The sequence below is a fragment of the Equus caballus genome, chromosome 1, assembly GCF_041296265.1.
Source record: "Equus caballus isolate H_3958 breed thoroughbred chromosome 1, TB-T2T, whole genome shotgun sequence".
In the NCBI taxonomy this organism is placed as follows: Eukaryota; Metazoa; Chordata; class Mammalia; order Perissodactyla; family Equidae; genus Equus; species Equus caballus.
In genome coordinates, this window is record NC_091684.1 from 8,818,883 (window position 1) to 8,835,436 (window position 16,554).

Consider the following 16,554-nt stretch of genomic DNA (forward strand, 5'->3'; position numbering starts at 1 on the left):
CGTGAGACAAATGTCATGTACTGCGTACGTTTCCTTGGGCGTTGTGGGTAAACTTGTAGGTAGATATCCTCTGAACAATACTTAGAATTTTTATTTTAGCTCGAGAAACTTGACTGACAATTTAAGCTGAAAATCAGTTTCCTTCCTTTTCTTCCACTACCCTCCCCAACATAATTTAGAAAACTGAGTCCCTTTTAAATGAGTTTTTTTCTAAACAGCTAGTATTATAGGCTGGAGGCAGTGGGGTAAAAATAAGATGTACCTTTTAGAAAATACGCCTTAAACAGCTGTGGTGGGTGGGTCCCGGGACGCTCCACTTGCATCTGTGAGAGGCTGCATTAGTTTTCTCTCTCATGCTGGGGGAGCTGGTGATGATTGGGCTACTCATAGACTAAAATGGCTATTGTTGTATTACAGCTTGACCTCCAGGCATTTTTCTTTCTTATTTCCAAAGGAAGATTGAGTAACTAGTTGAATTTTCCTGTTGTCTCTCAACATGGCTTCTGGTTTTGCTTCCTGTGGATTTTTTTTTTGAGTCCAGTCGTAGAATTTATTTGACTTTCTGTAGTCAGTGTGCGACAGAAGAAAAGTCAGATAATTTTTCCGAGGGCCTTTGCCTTCTCCCTCACAGTCAAACATTCTTTCTTTGCAACCAACTAATTTGCATGGCGCTGACATTTGTTGCTCCAGTAATTTCATCTGATAATGGCCGGGCTTGCAAAGCGGATCTGAAAACATATTCCTTAATTATGTGTTGCTAAGCAACGGGAGGGTTTGGTCATAATCACAGAAAGATTATCTCCTCGTTGAAGTCCTGGAAAGGTTTTGCTGAAGGAAGACCTGTTAAATTGCCTTATTTTCTTCTCTTTCTGTTAATTTTGCACTGCCTCCTAACAAAAACGTTCACTGCTATTCGGGTGTGGGGTGAGGGAGATATTTAAGTTGTTAGGAGTGTGATTGTTAACACACTGTTTTGCAGACCAAAGGATATTGATTTTTGTTTCATTTGCATGGCAGCAAGCCAGTGCCAAGAGAGTCTGCAGTCGGAAGTCTGCCAGCAAATAAATTTCTGTCATACGGTCCGTCCTGTAGCTGCCGTTTTCCTCCTCGTTCCTTCTCATACATTCCACGTCTCATTATAACCCTCCCCCAAAAGCAGTGTGTCAGGGGCTGGGGTAGGAGCGTGGCTTCCCGGGAGCTTTCAGCCTGTATAAATGGCGTTTTGTGTGGCAACCTTGGTAGAATCAACAGCCAGATTCGGATCTGTTGGAACCTACAGCCATGCTCCTGGCGAGCCGCTTGGACCCCAAGAGGGTAACGTTTACCTTTAAGGAAAGCACCGCAGACCTCAGGTCTAGAAACTGGAAGCTTGTGCCCGGAGCCCCACCTTGCCTCGGCTGCTGAGCGGGGCTGAAATGGGAGACAGCTCTCTGTAAATCTAGATCTAGCCACCCTGGTCATTTGCGGCACAACCAGCATGAATAAATCTTCGTTTGGGTCTTCGCCTGATGTTTCCCTGTGATCTGGAGGGGCGGGGAATCAATGCCTAGGCAGTGGACTGTCTTCTCTCCTTTTGGAGAGGCAATCTGTGTGTTTACAGTGCGCGGTGTGTTTGTTTTTAAGTGCCTGGTTTTATTTTTATGTGCTTTGGATATTTTAACATACATTTGCTTTTCTCGGTCTGTGAGCTGAACTACCTGCTTCATCGCGGTTGGCTTGGTTCGTATAAACGAGAAGCTCCTGTTTGCTAGTCTGGGGACCGGGCAGGTCAGGGTGACCAGGCATGGAGGGACCCTGGTGCAGCCCGCCAGCCCCACGTGACTCGGGATTACTGGGGCTGCATGTCGGCCCCGCGTGAGCGTCAGCACCTGCTGGATCTGCTGTCGATCACACACTGACCTGGTTGACTGGCACAAGCTCTAGAACCTTCCGGCAGTGGCTGTAACCCAGTGATGCCCCCTCCCCCACATCACGTGGTGTCGACCTCGGCCAAAGGTTTGCTGTCACCGGAGCTGTCCCTGTGACGGATGCAGCAGGGCATGTCATGTAGACAACAATGCTGCAGCCATTTTCGTATTTCTGTCCTCCCAAAATACAGCAGAGCCCTTAGGCTGCACAGGGCTCAGCCGAGGGCCAGACCCAGCGCTGTTTCCCACAAGGGAAGGGCAGCCCCCCAGCCCACTCTCTGCCGTTTTTCTGTTTCCTTCCAGTCATTTTTCTGGATGCAAGCTAGATTTCAGTGCTTTTGCAGCACTCATCTCGTCACCAGGGGCGCTGTCCACAGGACAGGAAGTGTCCGTGGCCCGTTTACACTGGGGCGGTAGAAGAGGCTGGTTTTATCTGTCACCAGATCTCGTCACTCATGTGGCCTTGTTTTGCGTGCTGCTAACGTGGCACTGGCTTCTGGCGCCATAGGTGCGCACACCTGGTCTCCATGGTAGGCGGTCCCCCCTGAAGAAAACCTGTAGTCATCTCGGAATCGCCAGAGCAGGTGCATCCTGTTGGGCCGGTGCCCACCCGGTGACTCCTTCTCATCCTTGGCTATCAGGAAGATCTGTGCTGGTGGGTAGGGGAGCAGACGGTTCGTTGGTCTTGAGGACATGACTCACACACTGTCGGTCTGGGGGGAGGCTGGAGAAGGCCACCAGAAGGCCCTAAAGAACTCCCCGCTCCCAGATCTCACCTATGTCCCACCCCCAAAGCAGAGCCAGCCCAGGAAGGGTAGGTTCTCCTGGCTGCCCCATCTCAGCGCATGGGGACCTGTGCAGGTGGGGTGTGGGGACCCAACCCCGAACTGGCCTGCAGAGCAGCGGGGAGGTGAGCCCGGCACTGCTTGTATGGTCTGGCTGAAGAGACGGGTAAGGGGTGGAGAGACCTCTCCCAGGCTGCTGGCCAGGGCCGGAGACCCGATGCAGCCCCCTGACCCAGGAGGCGGGGCGTGAGCTCGGTGCAGGCTCGCTGATCTTTCAGTATTGACCAAGCCCCTGCTCTGTGCCGGCCCCGGGTCAGGTGCTTGGCACCCACAAGTGGATGAGACCCAAACCTGGGGGCTGGAAGAGGGGATCACCACGACCCGAAAACATAGGGCCCTCTGGAGCCTGGAGGCTTGGGAAAGCATTCCTAAGGAGCCTGTGTGCACTGGCGGGAAGGCTGAGGGCAGGGCACATGCTCCAGAATGGCCGTCAAACTGCAGCCGTCGTGGTCGGGCCAGGAGGATGGGGCACTGCTCATACCAGCCCGAGGAGGTGGAGACCTGTGTGTGGGGGTCCCGCCCTCCTGTAGCCTGCCAAGGTCCTGGCTGTTGGTTTGTGACTGGGGCATCTCCCAGATTTTTTCATGCAGAGTGGCCTACACCTCCATGGTCAAGAACTTCCATTCTCCTAAAGCAGGCGTGGGGCTTGTGCGAGGCCACCCAGCCAGGCCTCTCCTCTGCCTCTGGCCAGGGCCCTTTTGGCACACCATCCCTTCCCGCTCAGGCTCTGTGGAGGCGCCGTGTACTTCCAAGGTGCTGACATGACATCCTTGCCAAGTAAAACCCCTGCACTGCAGCACGTCCAACATCAGTAAATCGACGGGCCTTCTCTTGGCTTTTGTGCTCTGTCGGTCTTTCGGGCTGACCACTGAGCACATACTTGGAGTAAAACCTCACTCTCTGATTCATGGTTCTCCGAATTCAGGGTGCCCCCTGGTGGTCACCTGCCCTGGCCTCTGCATTCAAGGCCCTGCATGTGGCCATTCCCTGCCCTCTTAGTGCCCCCATGCTTCCTGCTGTCTGTTGGGAGCTTGCTGGATTGATTTTGTCATTCTGGGCCACCACTGTTGACTCTGCTATGTTCCCTGAGCGGGAACGATTTTCTCCCACCTGTCAGTGCCCGGAAGAATTTGGACCTTGGTCATTTGCTCCTTCCTGGCTAACCTCAATCTGAACTTGGCCTTGCCCTTTGTTCTTGTAGCTGGTTTTATTGGGCTGAGTCTGAGTTTCTCGGGTCCCTTATTGGACTCCCAGAAAAGCCAGGCACCCCAGGAATGATTTCGACCCAGGAACGTAAGGTAGTTGAATGTGTGACTCAAAGATGTACAGCCTGCTGTGTGTCTTCGGGCAAGTGTATTGAGTTCTCTGTTTCTATTTCCCTGTCTAAGGAGGATAGGCATTAAACCTACCTCGTGAGCGTGTGGGAATGCAGTGAGCAGAGGAAGGAGTAACTTGAGTATTGAGGTCATTAAACCTGCTTGGCCTTGCCTAGAGGCTGGGCTCATTTGAAAATGGTGCTTTTACCATCGTCATTGTCTCTTGGCCACTTCTCAGGCTGGGAGACAGTATGCTGCTGCGTGGTGGGGCATTTGAGGGGGGCAGAGGCCGGGCTTGTCCCCCAGCTCTGTGCCCCTCAAAGTAGCCTCCTTTGACTTTGGGTGCAGACTTGCTGCTTCTGTTTGTGGAGGACAGTGTCGGGGTGGGCAGAGGTCAGGCAGCCTGGAGAAGACGTCCCTGCGTGAGGGCTGCCCTGAGTCGGACAAGCCTCATGGGCCTTTCACAAAACTGCGTATCTGGGAGTTTCTATGAACTCAACTCTTGTAGGGCTCGTCTCCCCGTGACAGCTCAGACCCCCCCTCAAGGGTGTGTGTCAATGATTGTACGAGGGGTGTGGTCTGGGGAGTCACATGGGGACATGGGTGTGACCCCCAGTCTTGCCTCCCGGGGACAGTGGGCTCCTGGCCCGCTGGGAGGGCTGCGAGATCACTGCAGGTTTTCTGCCTAATGGTCTGGGCCACAGAGAAGGCGGTTAACGAGTTGGTCCTCGCTGTGCTCTCTTGTGAGTTAGTTTAAAGGGATTGGTCAGTGTTGTCACGGGGGAAGGAGCTGAGACTGCGGCCGGGGCACTGGCCAGCTCTACTCGAGCTCCCTTTCCAGTGGCCCGAGTGGGCACAAGTTGCCCGTCACCCTTCTCATCTCCAGCTGGACGTTTCGTCTTCCTGGGATGGATAGCAGCTCCATGTAGAAAGAGCGGAGCCTCATCCACCAGGGCCTGTCGCCCGCCTCTGCCTTCAGGAAGCAGCCCGTTGAATTCGACTTTGGTCTCTAAATAAGAGTTTTGTGTTTGAGTATCTCTTCCACCCCACATTCCTCCGGAGCCGATTGCCTCTCCCAGGCGGCAGTCTCGTTCATGGTGGGGGTCAGATTCTCCTGGAAGACGTGCGGAGCGGGGCACAAGGGCCCGAGCCGCATCACAGGCCCAGTCAGCGCCAGTGCGTTATCTGGCCGAGAAAAGGAGAAGCCACCAGACCCCTTCAGCGTGTTACTTTGTGCCGTGAGCCTTCTCTCCAGCGTGCGCTGCCCGCCCTGGGCTCTCCGAGTTGCATTCCGCTTTGTGGACCTCGCTTGACCTGGGTCTCCATGAGCCATGGGGCCTGGGAGGCGAGGCCAGAAGTCCTCGTTGGCTTTTGGTATCAGGCATGTGATTTGAAAATATTTTTTCCCATTCTGTGTTTCTTTTCACTTTCTTGATATTGTCCTTGAAGCATGAAAGTTTCCATTTTGAAAATTTTAAAGTCCAATTTATTTGTTTCTTTCTTGGGTTTCTTGAGCTTTTGGTGTCATAATCCAAGCTCATGAAGATCTGTGCCTGTTTTCTTCCCAGGAGTTTTATGGTGTTAGCTCTTAGATTTAGATCTTTGAACCATCGTGAGTTAACTTATATATGGTGTGAGGCTGGGCTCCAGCTGTGTTCTCTTGCTCAGGGGTGACCAGCTGTCCCAGCACCGTCAGCTGATGTTTTCACAGGGCTGAGCCAGGTGAGGGGCCAGCCCCATGGTGGAGCCGCGCACCAGACATAGTGTGTTTGGCAACCAGCCTCGTAAGGAAGAGAGACGGTTTTTTAAAAGAGGAAATCAACATCTGTTAGTTAACAGGGCAGGTTTCCAGGTGTTTGGAGCCCCTTTCTTGTCTGCAAGATAATACGAGGCAAGAATTCTAAAGCTGTTTCACAGATTCCTTACTGGTACGTGGGAGACTTTTTTTTTTTTACGTTTGTGAAAGAGAAATGATACTTGTAATCCGTAACTGATTAGCCCGCGTTAGCAATCTGGAAGCTGAATGTAATTGAATTACTGTGCTGCTGTTGGTGTGTTTTACCCCCTCGGAGGCGGCCCTACGCAGAGGACTTTCCAGTCTTTTTTCCTGTAAAGGCAAAAAAACAAGACTGTTCACTTGCTTGCTCCCCCCGCTGCTCAGGGAGCGGGAAGGGTTGCTGCCGTCACGTTGAGCCAAATGGCAGTGTGCGTGCAGCATGTGAATGAAACAGCTTTCACCAAGTTTTTAGGAGAGCATCAAATCAAACCTGTAAACGCCCTTGCCCACCGAGAGGCCCTGGGGACACGTTCTCCCGAGAGCGGTTGACAATTGATCCCAGGAAGGGTTTGCAAATGTAAGTGGAACAACTCGTGGTGTGAAGACCAGAGGGCCCTGTGAGCAGGAACTCTGGGGCCGAGTTTGTAGGAACAATGAGGGCTCCGGGCTGTGCTCCGCGGGAGGGAGGGCAGCAGGAATCTCTGACTCCTGGGTTCCCATCACAGGTGCGTGAAGTGCCACTGGGGGCGTCTGACCCAAGCTGCCCCCGATGTGTCTCTTTCCCCTCTACCAGGACTGGGGTCAGGGGAGCCAGCCTGAGAGAATCCAGGGCTTACTTAGGCCAGTAAACTATAGTAATTGTCACCCATCTAGAGTGTTTGACAAGCTTTATCAATAACCATCTGAATCCCTGGGAAGATTCTGGGCATTTCCCCTTTTAAGATGAAAAGTCTGTGGCTCAGACAGCTCAGTACTGTTCCCTAATTCACACAGCAGAGCTGAGACTTGAAGCCAGCCTGTCTAACTGCAGACCTGTGACTGGTCACTGTGCCATGGGGTACCACCAAGCACAGCATTGTAGGACAGCATGGGGAGATCAACAGTGACGTAAAGTCAGGGAGGGGCCACCAGTCCACGCTGGAAGCCGAGGTCCATGTCAGCACGAGGAAAGAGGATGAGTGGGTGATTCCAGAGCAGGAGTCTTGAGGTGCTCTGAGGCTCACTTCCCCAGGTGTGACATTGGGGTGATGGGCCCCCCGAGAGGGCTCCAAGGACTTCATCACGCCAGGAGCTGATGACTAAGCTCACTGCTCGCCTGGCTTCGTGAGCACCTGCTGGGTGCTCGCCTGTTCCTGGCAGGTGACCTGCAGGCTGCACTTGGACCCAGGCTGTGCGGCTGCAGAGCTGAGCCCCTTTCTCTGTACTGTGCTGCCTCTTGGGAGAGTTAAGGATATTCATTCTTCCAGATGATTAAGTGGAGTGTAAATGTTCTTGGTCCTAAGAGGATTTAAACCTAACTGTCAGGAATGGTTCTAACACACACAAGGGTAAAATTGAGTAGACAGACGTAAGCACAGGAAAAGATGAAGCTGGCTGAGAACACAGCATTCCCTGCAGTCCTGTGCACAAGGAATGGCACTCTGAGCTTCCTAGCAACAAATGCAAAGAGGGAAATCAGATCACTTAAAGGATTCACATTGTGCATAAGATAGGACTGACAAACCTACTGCTCAGAAGCCTTATTTGAGCAGTCCTGAGGTGAATGTCCCCTGCCTTTGACCACCTGTCCAAAGAAGTGGCCTCAGCTCTGTGTTTGCAGTTTGCTTTCTTATGTCACCTCCTCGTCCCATGCCCCAACCTGCACCTTCCCGTTTACAGGCTCAGCTGCCTCCTGAAGCCTCCTGTGTGTTGTCTTCTAATGTTTATTAAAATTTTGTTAGTTTTCACCAGGACCTCATCCAGTTGAAGTTGCTGAGCTCCGATGTGCCGTGTGACTGGGCTGGGCTGCTTCTGAGCTGACAGTGAATGCTCCCTGGGGTGCCTGCTTCTCCCTCGGGCCGGCACCTCCGGAGAGGCAGCCAAGTCTGCAGGCAAGTGGCGAGTCTTCTCAGGTGCAGGGGCCCTGCCTGAAGAGGTGAACGCTGTCGCCAGCCGCCCAGCGTGGGCCGGTCCGATCCCCGTGGGTCTACAGTGCTCAAAGCTGGCCTCGCAACCTAACCAGCTTCCCCACTGGGGATTTTTCTATTAGATGCTTTTTATTTGAGGGAATAAATGTGACTTTGTGATGGGTTCTAGTATTTTCCTGTGAACTGGGCTTTGAGCCTGGAACGCTTTAGAAGTGGTTGGATTTTAAGAAAAAGTTGTAGAGGAAAAGAGCAGGGAGGGGACGTCCGACCAGCTGTTGTGTTGGAGAAAAGCAGCTTCCTGGCGACTCTGGGGCCTGAGGGCAGCAGCACGCTTGGCCGCCGGCCCACCGGCCAGCAAGCCTGTTAAAGGTTCCTTAAGAATCACTTTCCTTTTTGGTTTAGGGCCGCATGAAAACCTGAGTTTGCTAGAAGACTTGGGCCTCCGTCCCTGTCCCGGCCTTGGTGGCCCCTCTAGCCAGGAAGCAGGGCGGTCTTGTTTTTGTGGGCACGTGGCCCAGGCAGTACAGTTAGAGAAGAGGGCTGCCTCTCCGGGCTCATCCAGGGCCCTGCGGGGAGGAGTGCCTGGTGTCCATTTCTCAGAAGCGCCGGTGGAGTCCTTCCATCTGATTCCAGGGGGCAAGCCAGTGGCTGAGGCAGCGACCCAGGAGGGCGCGGGCACACGTGGGCAGGCCTGCTCCCCGAGGGACGACCCGGCTCTGGCCTCGGAAGGACCTGGTGCGGCCAGCCTGCAGGGGCAGGGTCCTTCCCCGGCTGCTCCGGGGCCGCGGGACGCCCGGGTACCAGGAGGAGTGGGGGTGTCTTCAGCCTGGTCAGGGACCCCTCCAAGGGCTTCCCCAGCCTCACCATGCCCACACAGTTCACCCTCCTTGTCCCCCCAGACTGTATGAAGCCCCCCTGCTGGGTGGGAGGGCCCTCTAATACTTGGTGGCCGCGAGAGGTGGGGAGGCACGTCCGTGGGGTGGTGGGTTGACCTTGACCTACTGGGGTTCCTGTGGGCGGGCCAGCCGGTGGGTATGTGGCGCTTGCCTCCTCCAGCCCCCTCTGGTGCCCCTTCTTTCTTTTCTCATCTTTCTTTCTTATTTTTCTCAAACGCCCTCTTCTATTGTTGCTGTGGGCACATTCTTAGAATGGGAGACATACTCAAACGAAACACCCCGTGGCGGGTGGCGCCTTCCTGGGCACAGCTGGGGCTGAAAGGCGGCACCGGGGCAGCCAGTCCCTCGGCCTCGAGGAGAGAGACAGGACAGCAGGCCCCGCGTCCCGCCTCGGCCGCCCTGGACCGAGGGTGCGGACTTCTGATCCCCAGCACTCGGACAGGCGCCATTTCGGAAAACGGCTTTGAGTTCCTTGCTCGTGGTGTTTGGGGCTCTGCTGATTTTTGTGTCCATCCGAGAACCAGCGATTGCCCTCCCATCTGGGATGTGGCTCTGGCTGTCACAGCCAATTCGGAGAGAAGGCGGGGACCGGGTCCATGCCCGCGTGGCTTGTTTCTCCTTCTGTGTCATTCGCACGCTTGCGAGGCTGGTTTTCCACCTTGCTGCATGAGGTCCAGCACCGCCGATGAGCTGAACGGCGAGTGACTCTCAGAGCAGGAACGGCGGAGGTGGCCGAGCTGGCTGTCCGGGGACTGCTCTGCAAAGCTGTTCCAGGCTCAGCTAAACTGCCCAGAGCTGCTGCCAAAGGCTGTGGGACGTTTTTCCCTCAGTCTAATTGAAAGCCAAGGAACGGACACGTGGGCACTGGTGAGCACCCTACGCCCTGGGGGTTTCTAGGAAAATGCCTGGCGTGGGTGGCTCTGGGCGGCAAAGGCTCGCTTTTCTCAGCTCTGTCCTCTTGGACAAGGCCTGGTGGCTTCGCCATCTCTCCAGCTGCAGTTTCAAGGAGACGGAACTGCGTGCCCCACTCTGACCACGGCTGCTGGTGCTGGCTGGACACAAGAGGCCTGCAGCCCTGGACAGCTGTGATCGGCTGCGGCCCGGCTCTCGCTGTCCTAGCCACGTGGCCCTGAGCAGGTTGAAGCTCAGTCCTCTGGGCTCGTTCTGTCCCCAGACCCTGGGGGAAGCGCTTTTTCCTTCCGAGCCTGAGCAGGCCCTGCCTGGCGGCCCACGGACTCAAGGTGCAGAGCAGCTGGAACACGTGCCAGAGGCCCCATCAGGTTGCTTCCTGCAAGGAAAAGCATGTGTTTGTGGAGTCCTGGGATTTTAGGGGCAGGGGTCAAGGGCCAAGCTGACATTTCCTGCGGCCAGGTTTCTTATCAGCCAGGTCTATGGCTGTGTGTTGGGTCAAAGGGCACTCTGAGAAGTGACGGTGTGTCCCTGAGAGTGGCTTGGGGAGTGGGGCCTGTGCACCCACCATTGCTCACCGTCCTGTGGGATTCTCGGACTTTCCTGGGTGTGGCCTCCCGGGCTCCGTGGTTCTAGGGCACCAGGGGCAACCAGCAGACTGGAGGGGTAGGGTGGGCCCTGGGAGGCATCTCAGCTTGGAAGGTACTGAGGAGGGAGGGTTTGCATCTTTCTTCCCTGGTGCTACAGGATTATGTAGGATGACAGTTCCCACCCTGATATTCAGTTCTCAGGCCAGAAAATCGAGAGCGACCCCAAAGGCAGGGGTCCACCCCTGTGGTGAGAAACCCCAGGCAGCGGCTCTTGATTTGGTGAATTTCGAGCCGAGTATCTGTGATTGATGGACAGGGTGCTGCAGGCGGAGGGGAGCTTACGGACCCCCTCCCTTAGCCCACGGGTCCCAGCGCCCGGCCTGGTATTTGTGGCTGTCTGGTGCCCAGTTGTGCTGAGTTGAGCTGGTCCCCAGGGAGGTGTGGGAGTGACAAGTGGGCATGGACTGGCTGTCTCTGGTTGCTCTATGGTGAGCCCTGGGATTGTAACAACGTGGGTTCAAGTCCTGGCCCCACCACTTGTTCTCTCTGTGACCTTGGACGAGTGTGTCCCACCTCTCAGTCTCCGCTTCCTCATTGGTAAAACGGAACAGTGCCTCCCGGAGTGGGTTTTCACAAGGGTTTAAATGAAAAGGTGCAAGAGAGCTGCGCAGCACGGCTTCCATCTAAAGTTGTGGACCGATAGGATGGGCCTTGTGATGTGGGCCCACATGGACAGTGTGGGGGTTGCCTGTTTACCACTCCCAGTCACCCAAACCTTGGTTTCCATGTGTGTTCTGGCTTTGGGTGCACAGATGATTTTATTAATGCAATAAAATATTGAAAATCAGTTAAGAAATGTCTGAGAACAGTGGTGCCGGCCATGTGGCTTACTGTTTTAAAACTTTAGGCCAGTGTCAGGTGTGTCCCAGTTTCCAGGCACATCCTTGTAAAGTCTGGTCTAATTACTGCGGCGGAGGAGACCTCCTGGCTGCAGACAAGATTTTGATCTGCAGGTGAGGCTGAGCAGAGGGTGCGTGTTCCTGGTGGTCTCTCCAGCGAGCTCCAGAGCAGCTCAGGGCTTTGAAACCAGATGCTTGAGTCAGAATCTCAGGGATCCTGGGATGTGAGCTGGAACCAGAGAGTGCCCCCCCCCCGGGGAGAACAGGCCCAGGATGCCCTCGGCTGACCTCACGGCCAGTCGCAGCCCTCTTGTCGTGCAGAACCGCTGGCCAGCAGCCCAGGAAACCAAGGTGGGCACTGGCCAGGGAGCAGTGCGTTCACTTGACCAGCTGAGCCCTGGCTTTTCGGTCAGCGCCCTCATGGAAGTTGGGACCTGCAAACTTGTTCCCCAGGGTCTTAGCTAGTCTCCTGGGAGCCCCTTTTGTCCTGAGAGGTTCTTAGCCTTTAGCCGTGTAGTCTTTGGTGAAGTCCTGAGGCTCGTCTGTTCAACAGAGGCTTGGAGGGGCTGCCACAAGGAGGAAGGGTGTGGGGGAGGCACAGGTGGCTGTGAGTGTCATCTGACCCCTGGCGTGCCTGGCAGTAAGAGAACATGTTCCAGAGGATTCTGTCGGAGCTGTTTATTGGATACGAGGTGCAGAGGAGGTGCTCAGAAGGGGCAGCTGAGGTGATCCCCAGGCCCGTGCATAGGATAGCGATTGCCTGGCCCTTCATGGACTGTGAAGTGGAAAGGTGAGTTGTGTAAGCTCACCTGGACGGGAAGCCAGTGGGTCCTTGCTGGGGATCGCTGTTCCCCAAGCCCGGTGTCTGCTGCTCTTGGGCCAGAGCCACGCCCCTCCATCCCCTCCTCCCTTCTCCAGTGCTCTGGGACCACCCACATGAGGCTGGGCCTTTGAGGAAATACACGACATGGATCACATTTTACCAAAAATAGAAGCGGAGCCTCACGTTCTTGGCTGCTGCTCTGTGGAAGTGTCTTCCAAGGGGCATGTGTGGTTTTCACTGGCGTCCTTCCTCCTTTTGGGCCTGGTCAGTCGGGAGGGTCCGAGTGGGTGGTGGTCAGCCCACCCCGGTGGAAAACACCTGCTTTCCAGACCATCAGGTACTGTGTCGGGGCAGAGGGATTCACCAGGAACAGAGGAGGGTCCTTTGGGACTGGCAAGGGTGACAGAGCCCCAACACTGAAAACCAGGAGCCGCCCTTGGGAGGGTGCGTCCAGCACAGCAGAGCAGGAGGTGTCCGGACTTCTCAAGAGCCCGCAGGGCCGGCGTGCGAGGGCCTAAGAGAATCGTTTCAGATGAGCGACACAGTGGTTCTTGGGTTTGTTTTTGCTTTAAGCTCTGTTGGAAAAGGGAAAGTATCTGTCGCGTTTCTCTGTTCAGGGTCCCTGGTGTGATGTGGACACTGCACAGTTCAGGCTGCCAGCACAGCTTCCTGGGGTGCTCTGAGGAGCTGGTTAAAGTGACAGCATATGCTGGTCTTTCTGGAGGCACGGAAGTTCTCCTTTTCTTTTTAACTAGATGTTGTGGCATAAGTCTGGACATCTGCTTCCACTCCAGAGGACACTGCCCGTGTGCGTGCACATCCACACCCTCCCTCCCTCCCCGACACACACACACACACTGCGGTCACCCAGCGAGCCATGGGGTGGGGAGGGCACTGCCCAGGCTCCTGGGAGCACCAGCCTCACTCAGCTGGTTGGGTGGAGACGTGGGAGCCTGTGAGCCTCCTGCTTGGCCCACTCTCTGTCTAGCTGTTACCTGAGCCACAAGAGAGATGGCCTGAGAGCATCCTCCTTGGGGGCCATGACTCGTTAAGATCCATGTTTTATTTAAGAAGCTAATCTACTTACCACGGCGTTCCCGTGGCCGCCTCTCCACTGTGCCTCCAGCTGACTTTGCAGAGGATGCTAAAATCAGAACAGAGGAGCGGTTTAAAACCAGGCCCCTGTGGGACCCACCTGGCCTTCTGGGGAGCCCACTGAGTGTGGGTCACCCCCAACAGCCCAGCCCCTGGGTGCCCAGAGAGCTGGTTAGGCCAGGTTTTCCCACACTCGTTTTTTTCTGATGTGAACAGTGCAGTGGTTCGTGTACTCGTGGCTCAGGAGAAGAACCTGACCTCGGGAGACCAAGCTGAGTCCAGGTGGCTGGTGCTCCAGAATGAGGAGTGGCTGGGCTGCGTGTGCAGGGTCTGTCTGGAGCTTGTTTCCTACCTGGTTGTACCACTCGTCACTAGAGGAAATTTGCACAGTGCCTATAGTTGGTGAGGGTGCAGCCAGTTGCCACTTTCTTATTTTAGAAAGTATTCGTTCCTTTTTATTCACCTGCGCTGGTTTTAAGCCAGGTTGTTCTATCTTGTTCTTTATTCCTGCCGTTTTTTCCAGCACGTGGCTTGGGGCCAGCCCTCAGTCAGAGTTGAGTTAAATAGTTTTCTGCTGGGCGAGCGCTTAGCCGGCCTAGTGTGGTGACATGCGGAGCTCAGATCTGCTCACAGACCCACTGCTCACCTGTCGGGTGCCTGTGGACCCTGTCATCTTCCTGGGCCTTGGCGTCCCAGCTGTGGAATGAAGAGAAGCTCTGAAAGCTTCCTTCCAGAGGAAGAGAGATCTCTGACACGAGGCTCTGAGTCACCTGACCCTAAGATTTAGCACCAGACAGGGAGGCGTTCTAGCATGTTCCTGGGAGAGGTCTGAGAACAGGGCTTCATCCAGGAAAGTGAGAGGAGAGGAACGCTGTTTCCAAAGGCCCCTCCAGCATCCTGAAGCCTTGTGTTGGCCGGGCGGTGGAGAAGGCTGCTCTGAGTCTGCCGTGGTGGTGAAGCAGGCTCACCCATCACTGAGGGATGGAGAAAGGGGCTCCAGCCCTCACGGAAGGCTGCCGTGGTAATGAATCGCACTCCTGCAAACCCTGCCTGGGGCGCCGCCTCATCCCCACGCTTGGTGGGCTCCCCAGAAGGCTCTCGCTTCTGAGTTTATAAAAATACAGGGTTGAGCCACCCCGTGGTGTAGGCGTTAAGTTAGTGCGCTCTGCTTCAGCCGCCCGGGGTTCGCAGGTTTGGATTCCTGGTGCGGACCTACATACCAGTCATCAAGCGACGCTCTGGCGGCGTCCCACATACAAAATAGAGGAAGATTGGCACAGGTGTTAGCAACAGTCTTCCTCGCCAGAAAAATAAATAAATAAATTCAAAAAGTACAGGGCCTTCATCTGTCCCGGCAAGGCCCGGGGACATGCTTCCTGGGGTTCCTGCTGCATCAGCACTGGGTCCGTCTGTCTGTGTTCTCTGTCTGGTCATGGAGCACATGGTGAGTGCTGACCGCCTTGACCTTGCCTTCCTGAGCACATGTTAGCTGTTGCTGCGTAACAGATCACTCCAGAACTCCCTGGCTTGCAGGCGGCTCTGAGCTCAGCAGCGGCGGACGGTCTGCGGGGCCTCGCCTGCCTCAGCCGGAACGGCCGGGCTTCTCACTCTGTGGTCCTTCCTCCCCAGGTGCCTCAGTGCACGGGGGTCTCAGGTTCCGGCGTGAACGTGAGAGGCACAGTGCCTTCCCAGGAGGTCTGGCCTTGAAAGTGGTGCCACGTCACTTCTGCCGCTTTCCATTGTTCAGAGCAGAGCACTTGGGGGTGTGGCAAAGTCACATTGGGAAGGGGCTTAGTCATGGGAGGTGGGTGTCGTGGTGTCACCCAGCACTTGGCCACATGCAGCTGAGACTCCTCTGTGAGGGAGGTAGAGACAAACTGAGGCACCTGCCACGGAGCCCACCCTCCCTCTGAGGTCTCTCTCCCTGTCCTCTCCAGAAGCCCACCCTTCTCAGCAGAGCAGAGTGCAGTCCTGGAGTGACTGAAGGGGTCATGGGGCCGTTGGTCACAGGCCTGGAGGGGTGGCCCAAGAGGTCCAGTGCACGCCGTGGTCTGCCCCTGGGTTGGTGGACCTTTGCTTCCTTCCTACTTCCTGCTTCCTCGAACGCTCACAGTGTTCATAGAAAGCATGGAGCATTGACCTTCACCTGCCTTTACCTGTTCCAAGAGGGGATTGGGCTTGCTCAAGCGGGGCAGGCAGATTTCAACTAGCCTTGCAGGGCGACTCTGTGGGGCATTGGGGTCAACAGGGACTCTGAGGCCAAGAATGCTGGCTTAAGAAAAGAGTGCTGGGATCAATTAGTGATGTCTGTCATGAGCACAGAAAGAGAAAAGTAGTTGCATATTTGCATTCTCTGTCCAGGTTTGCTTTACTTTCTCCTCTTCAGTCCTCAACACACCGTTAGTCATAATGGCAATTTAGCTCCAGCCGTTCTTTGAATTTTGAATTCTTCCTGATTAAAACTTACTTCGTGTTCCCAGTTTTGGACAACTTGAAGAAAGCGTCTCCTTGAAGAAAGGTGTTTCTTCCATTAGCTGGATTCCCCATATGTTTAGAGGGAATGGCCATGTCTTGTTCCTTTCTGGGTCCCTAGGACCACACCAGGTGCCCGCGTCTGAGGCTGGGATGGAGTGAGGATGCATTCAGGTCTGAGGGTCCACTTTGGAGAGGGCAGCCTTGGCCTGCAAAAGCCCACGAGCAGGCCGAGCGCCCGTGGGCTGGGGTCCGTTCACGTGACTGACCTGCGCTTCTGCCTCAGCCAGGAAGCGTGCTGTGTGCTAGACTTAAAACCAGAAACTCTTCCTTTCAGCCCCAAGGTGGCCAGTGCACCATTCCTGGGCCAGTGAGAAAGGGCTCTTGTCCCCTTAGGCCGAGCAGGGGGCAGGGGACTGTTGGGGTAAAAGTGAGATTTGAGAAGAACAGCAGCCTGAGAAGATGGGGTTCTCCTCGGGCGGGGGGGCGTGTCTACACATCACTGATCTTTCAGAATTGAAGGGCAGCCGAGCCACAGCCTGGCTGCCCTGGAGCCGTGGGAAGGAAGTGGACACAGCTCGCTCGGCCTGCGAGAGGTGCCTGGGGACACCACAGAGCAGAGCACGTTTCCAAATGAAAAGGCAGACAGTGACATGGAAGCAAAGATGAGATTTCCAACGGTGACTGCATTTTTTTTTTACCTTAAGATGGTGCCACACTTAGCAACACGTCTTAGTTCAAATCACTGCCTTGAAGCTGCCCTCTGGACACCCCCTTCACGCTCCTCTGCTCCCATGGTCTTTCCCCTGAAAGATGTGGGGGGAGCTGCCTGTGCACCCGGCCCTCTCCACAGCCACCGTGGCGGGGGGCACCTTCCTGAGGTCTCCAGAGACGGGGGG

At 55.3% G+C, this 16,554-nt stretch overlaps 1 protein-coding gene across 22 annotated transcripts in view; it reads left to right on the forward strand.

The window, feature by feature from the left end:
• Nucleotides 1-16,554, forward strand: part of CTBP2 (C-terminal binding protein 2) — a 166,114-nt gene that overhangs the window by 127,864 nt on the left and 21,696 nt on the right. For 5 of the 22 annotated variants that reach the window (XM_070254238.1, XM_070254149.1, XM_070254191.1 and 2 more), the window contains one exon: nt 7,786-7,935. The exons of 16 other annotated variants lie outside the window; for them this stretch is intronic. Coding sequence is in view for 1 of the 6 variants with exons in the window: in XM_070253704.1 (XP_070109805.1) it covers nt 12,233-12,425 (193 nt within the window). In the remaining 5 variants the exon portion in view is untranslated. Of the gene's footprint in view, nt 1-7,785; nt 7,936-12,217; nt 12,426-16,554 lie in introns of those variants that run through there. One more of the 22 variants, XM_070253704.1, reaches the window with a different exon arrangement.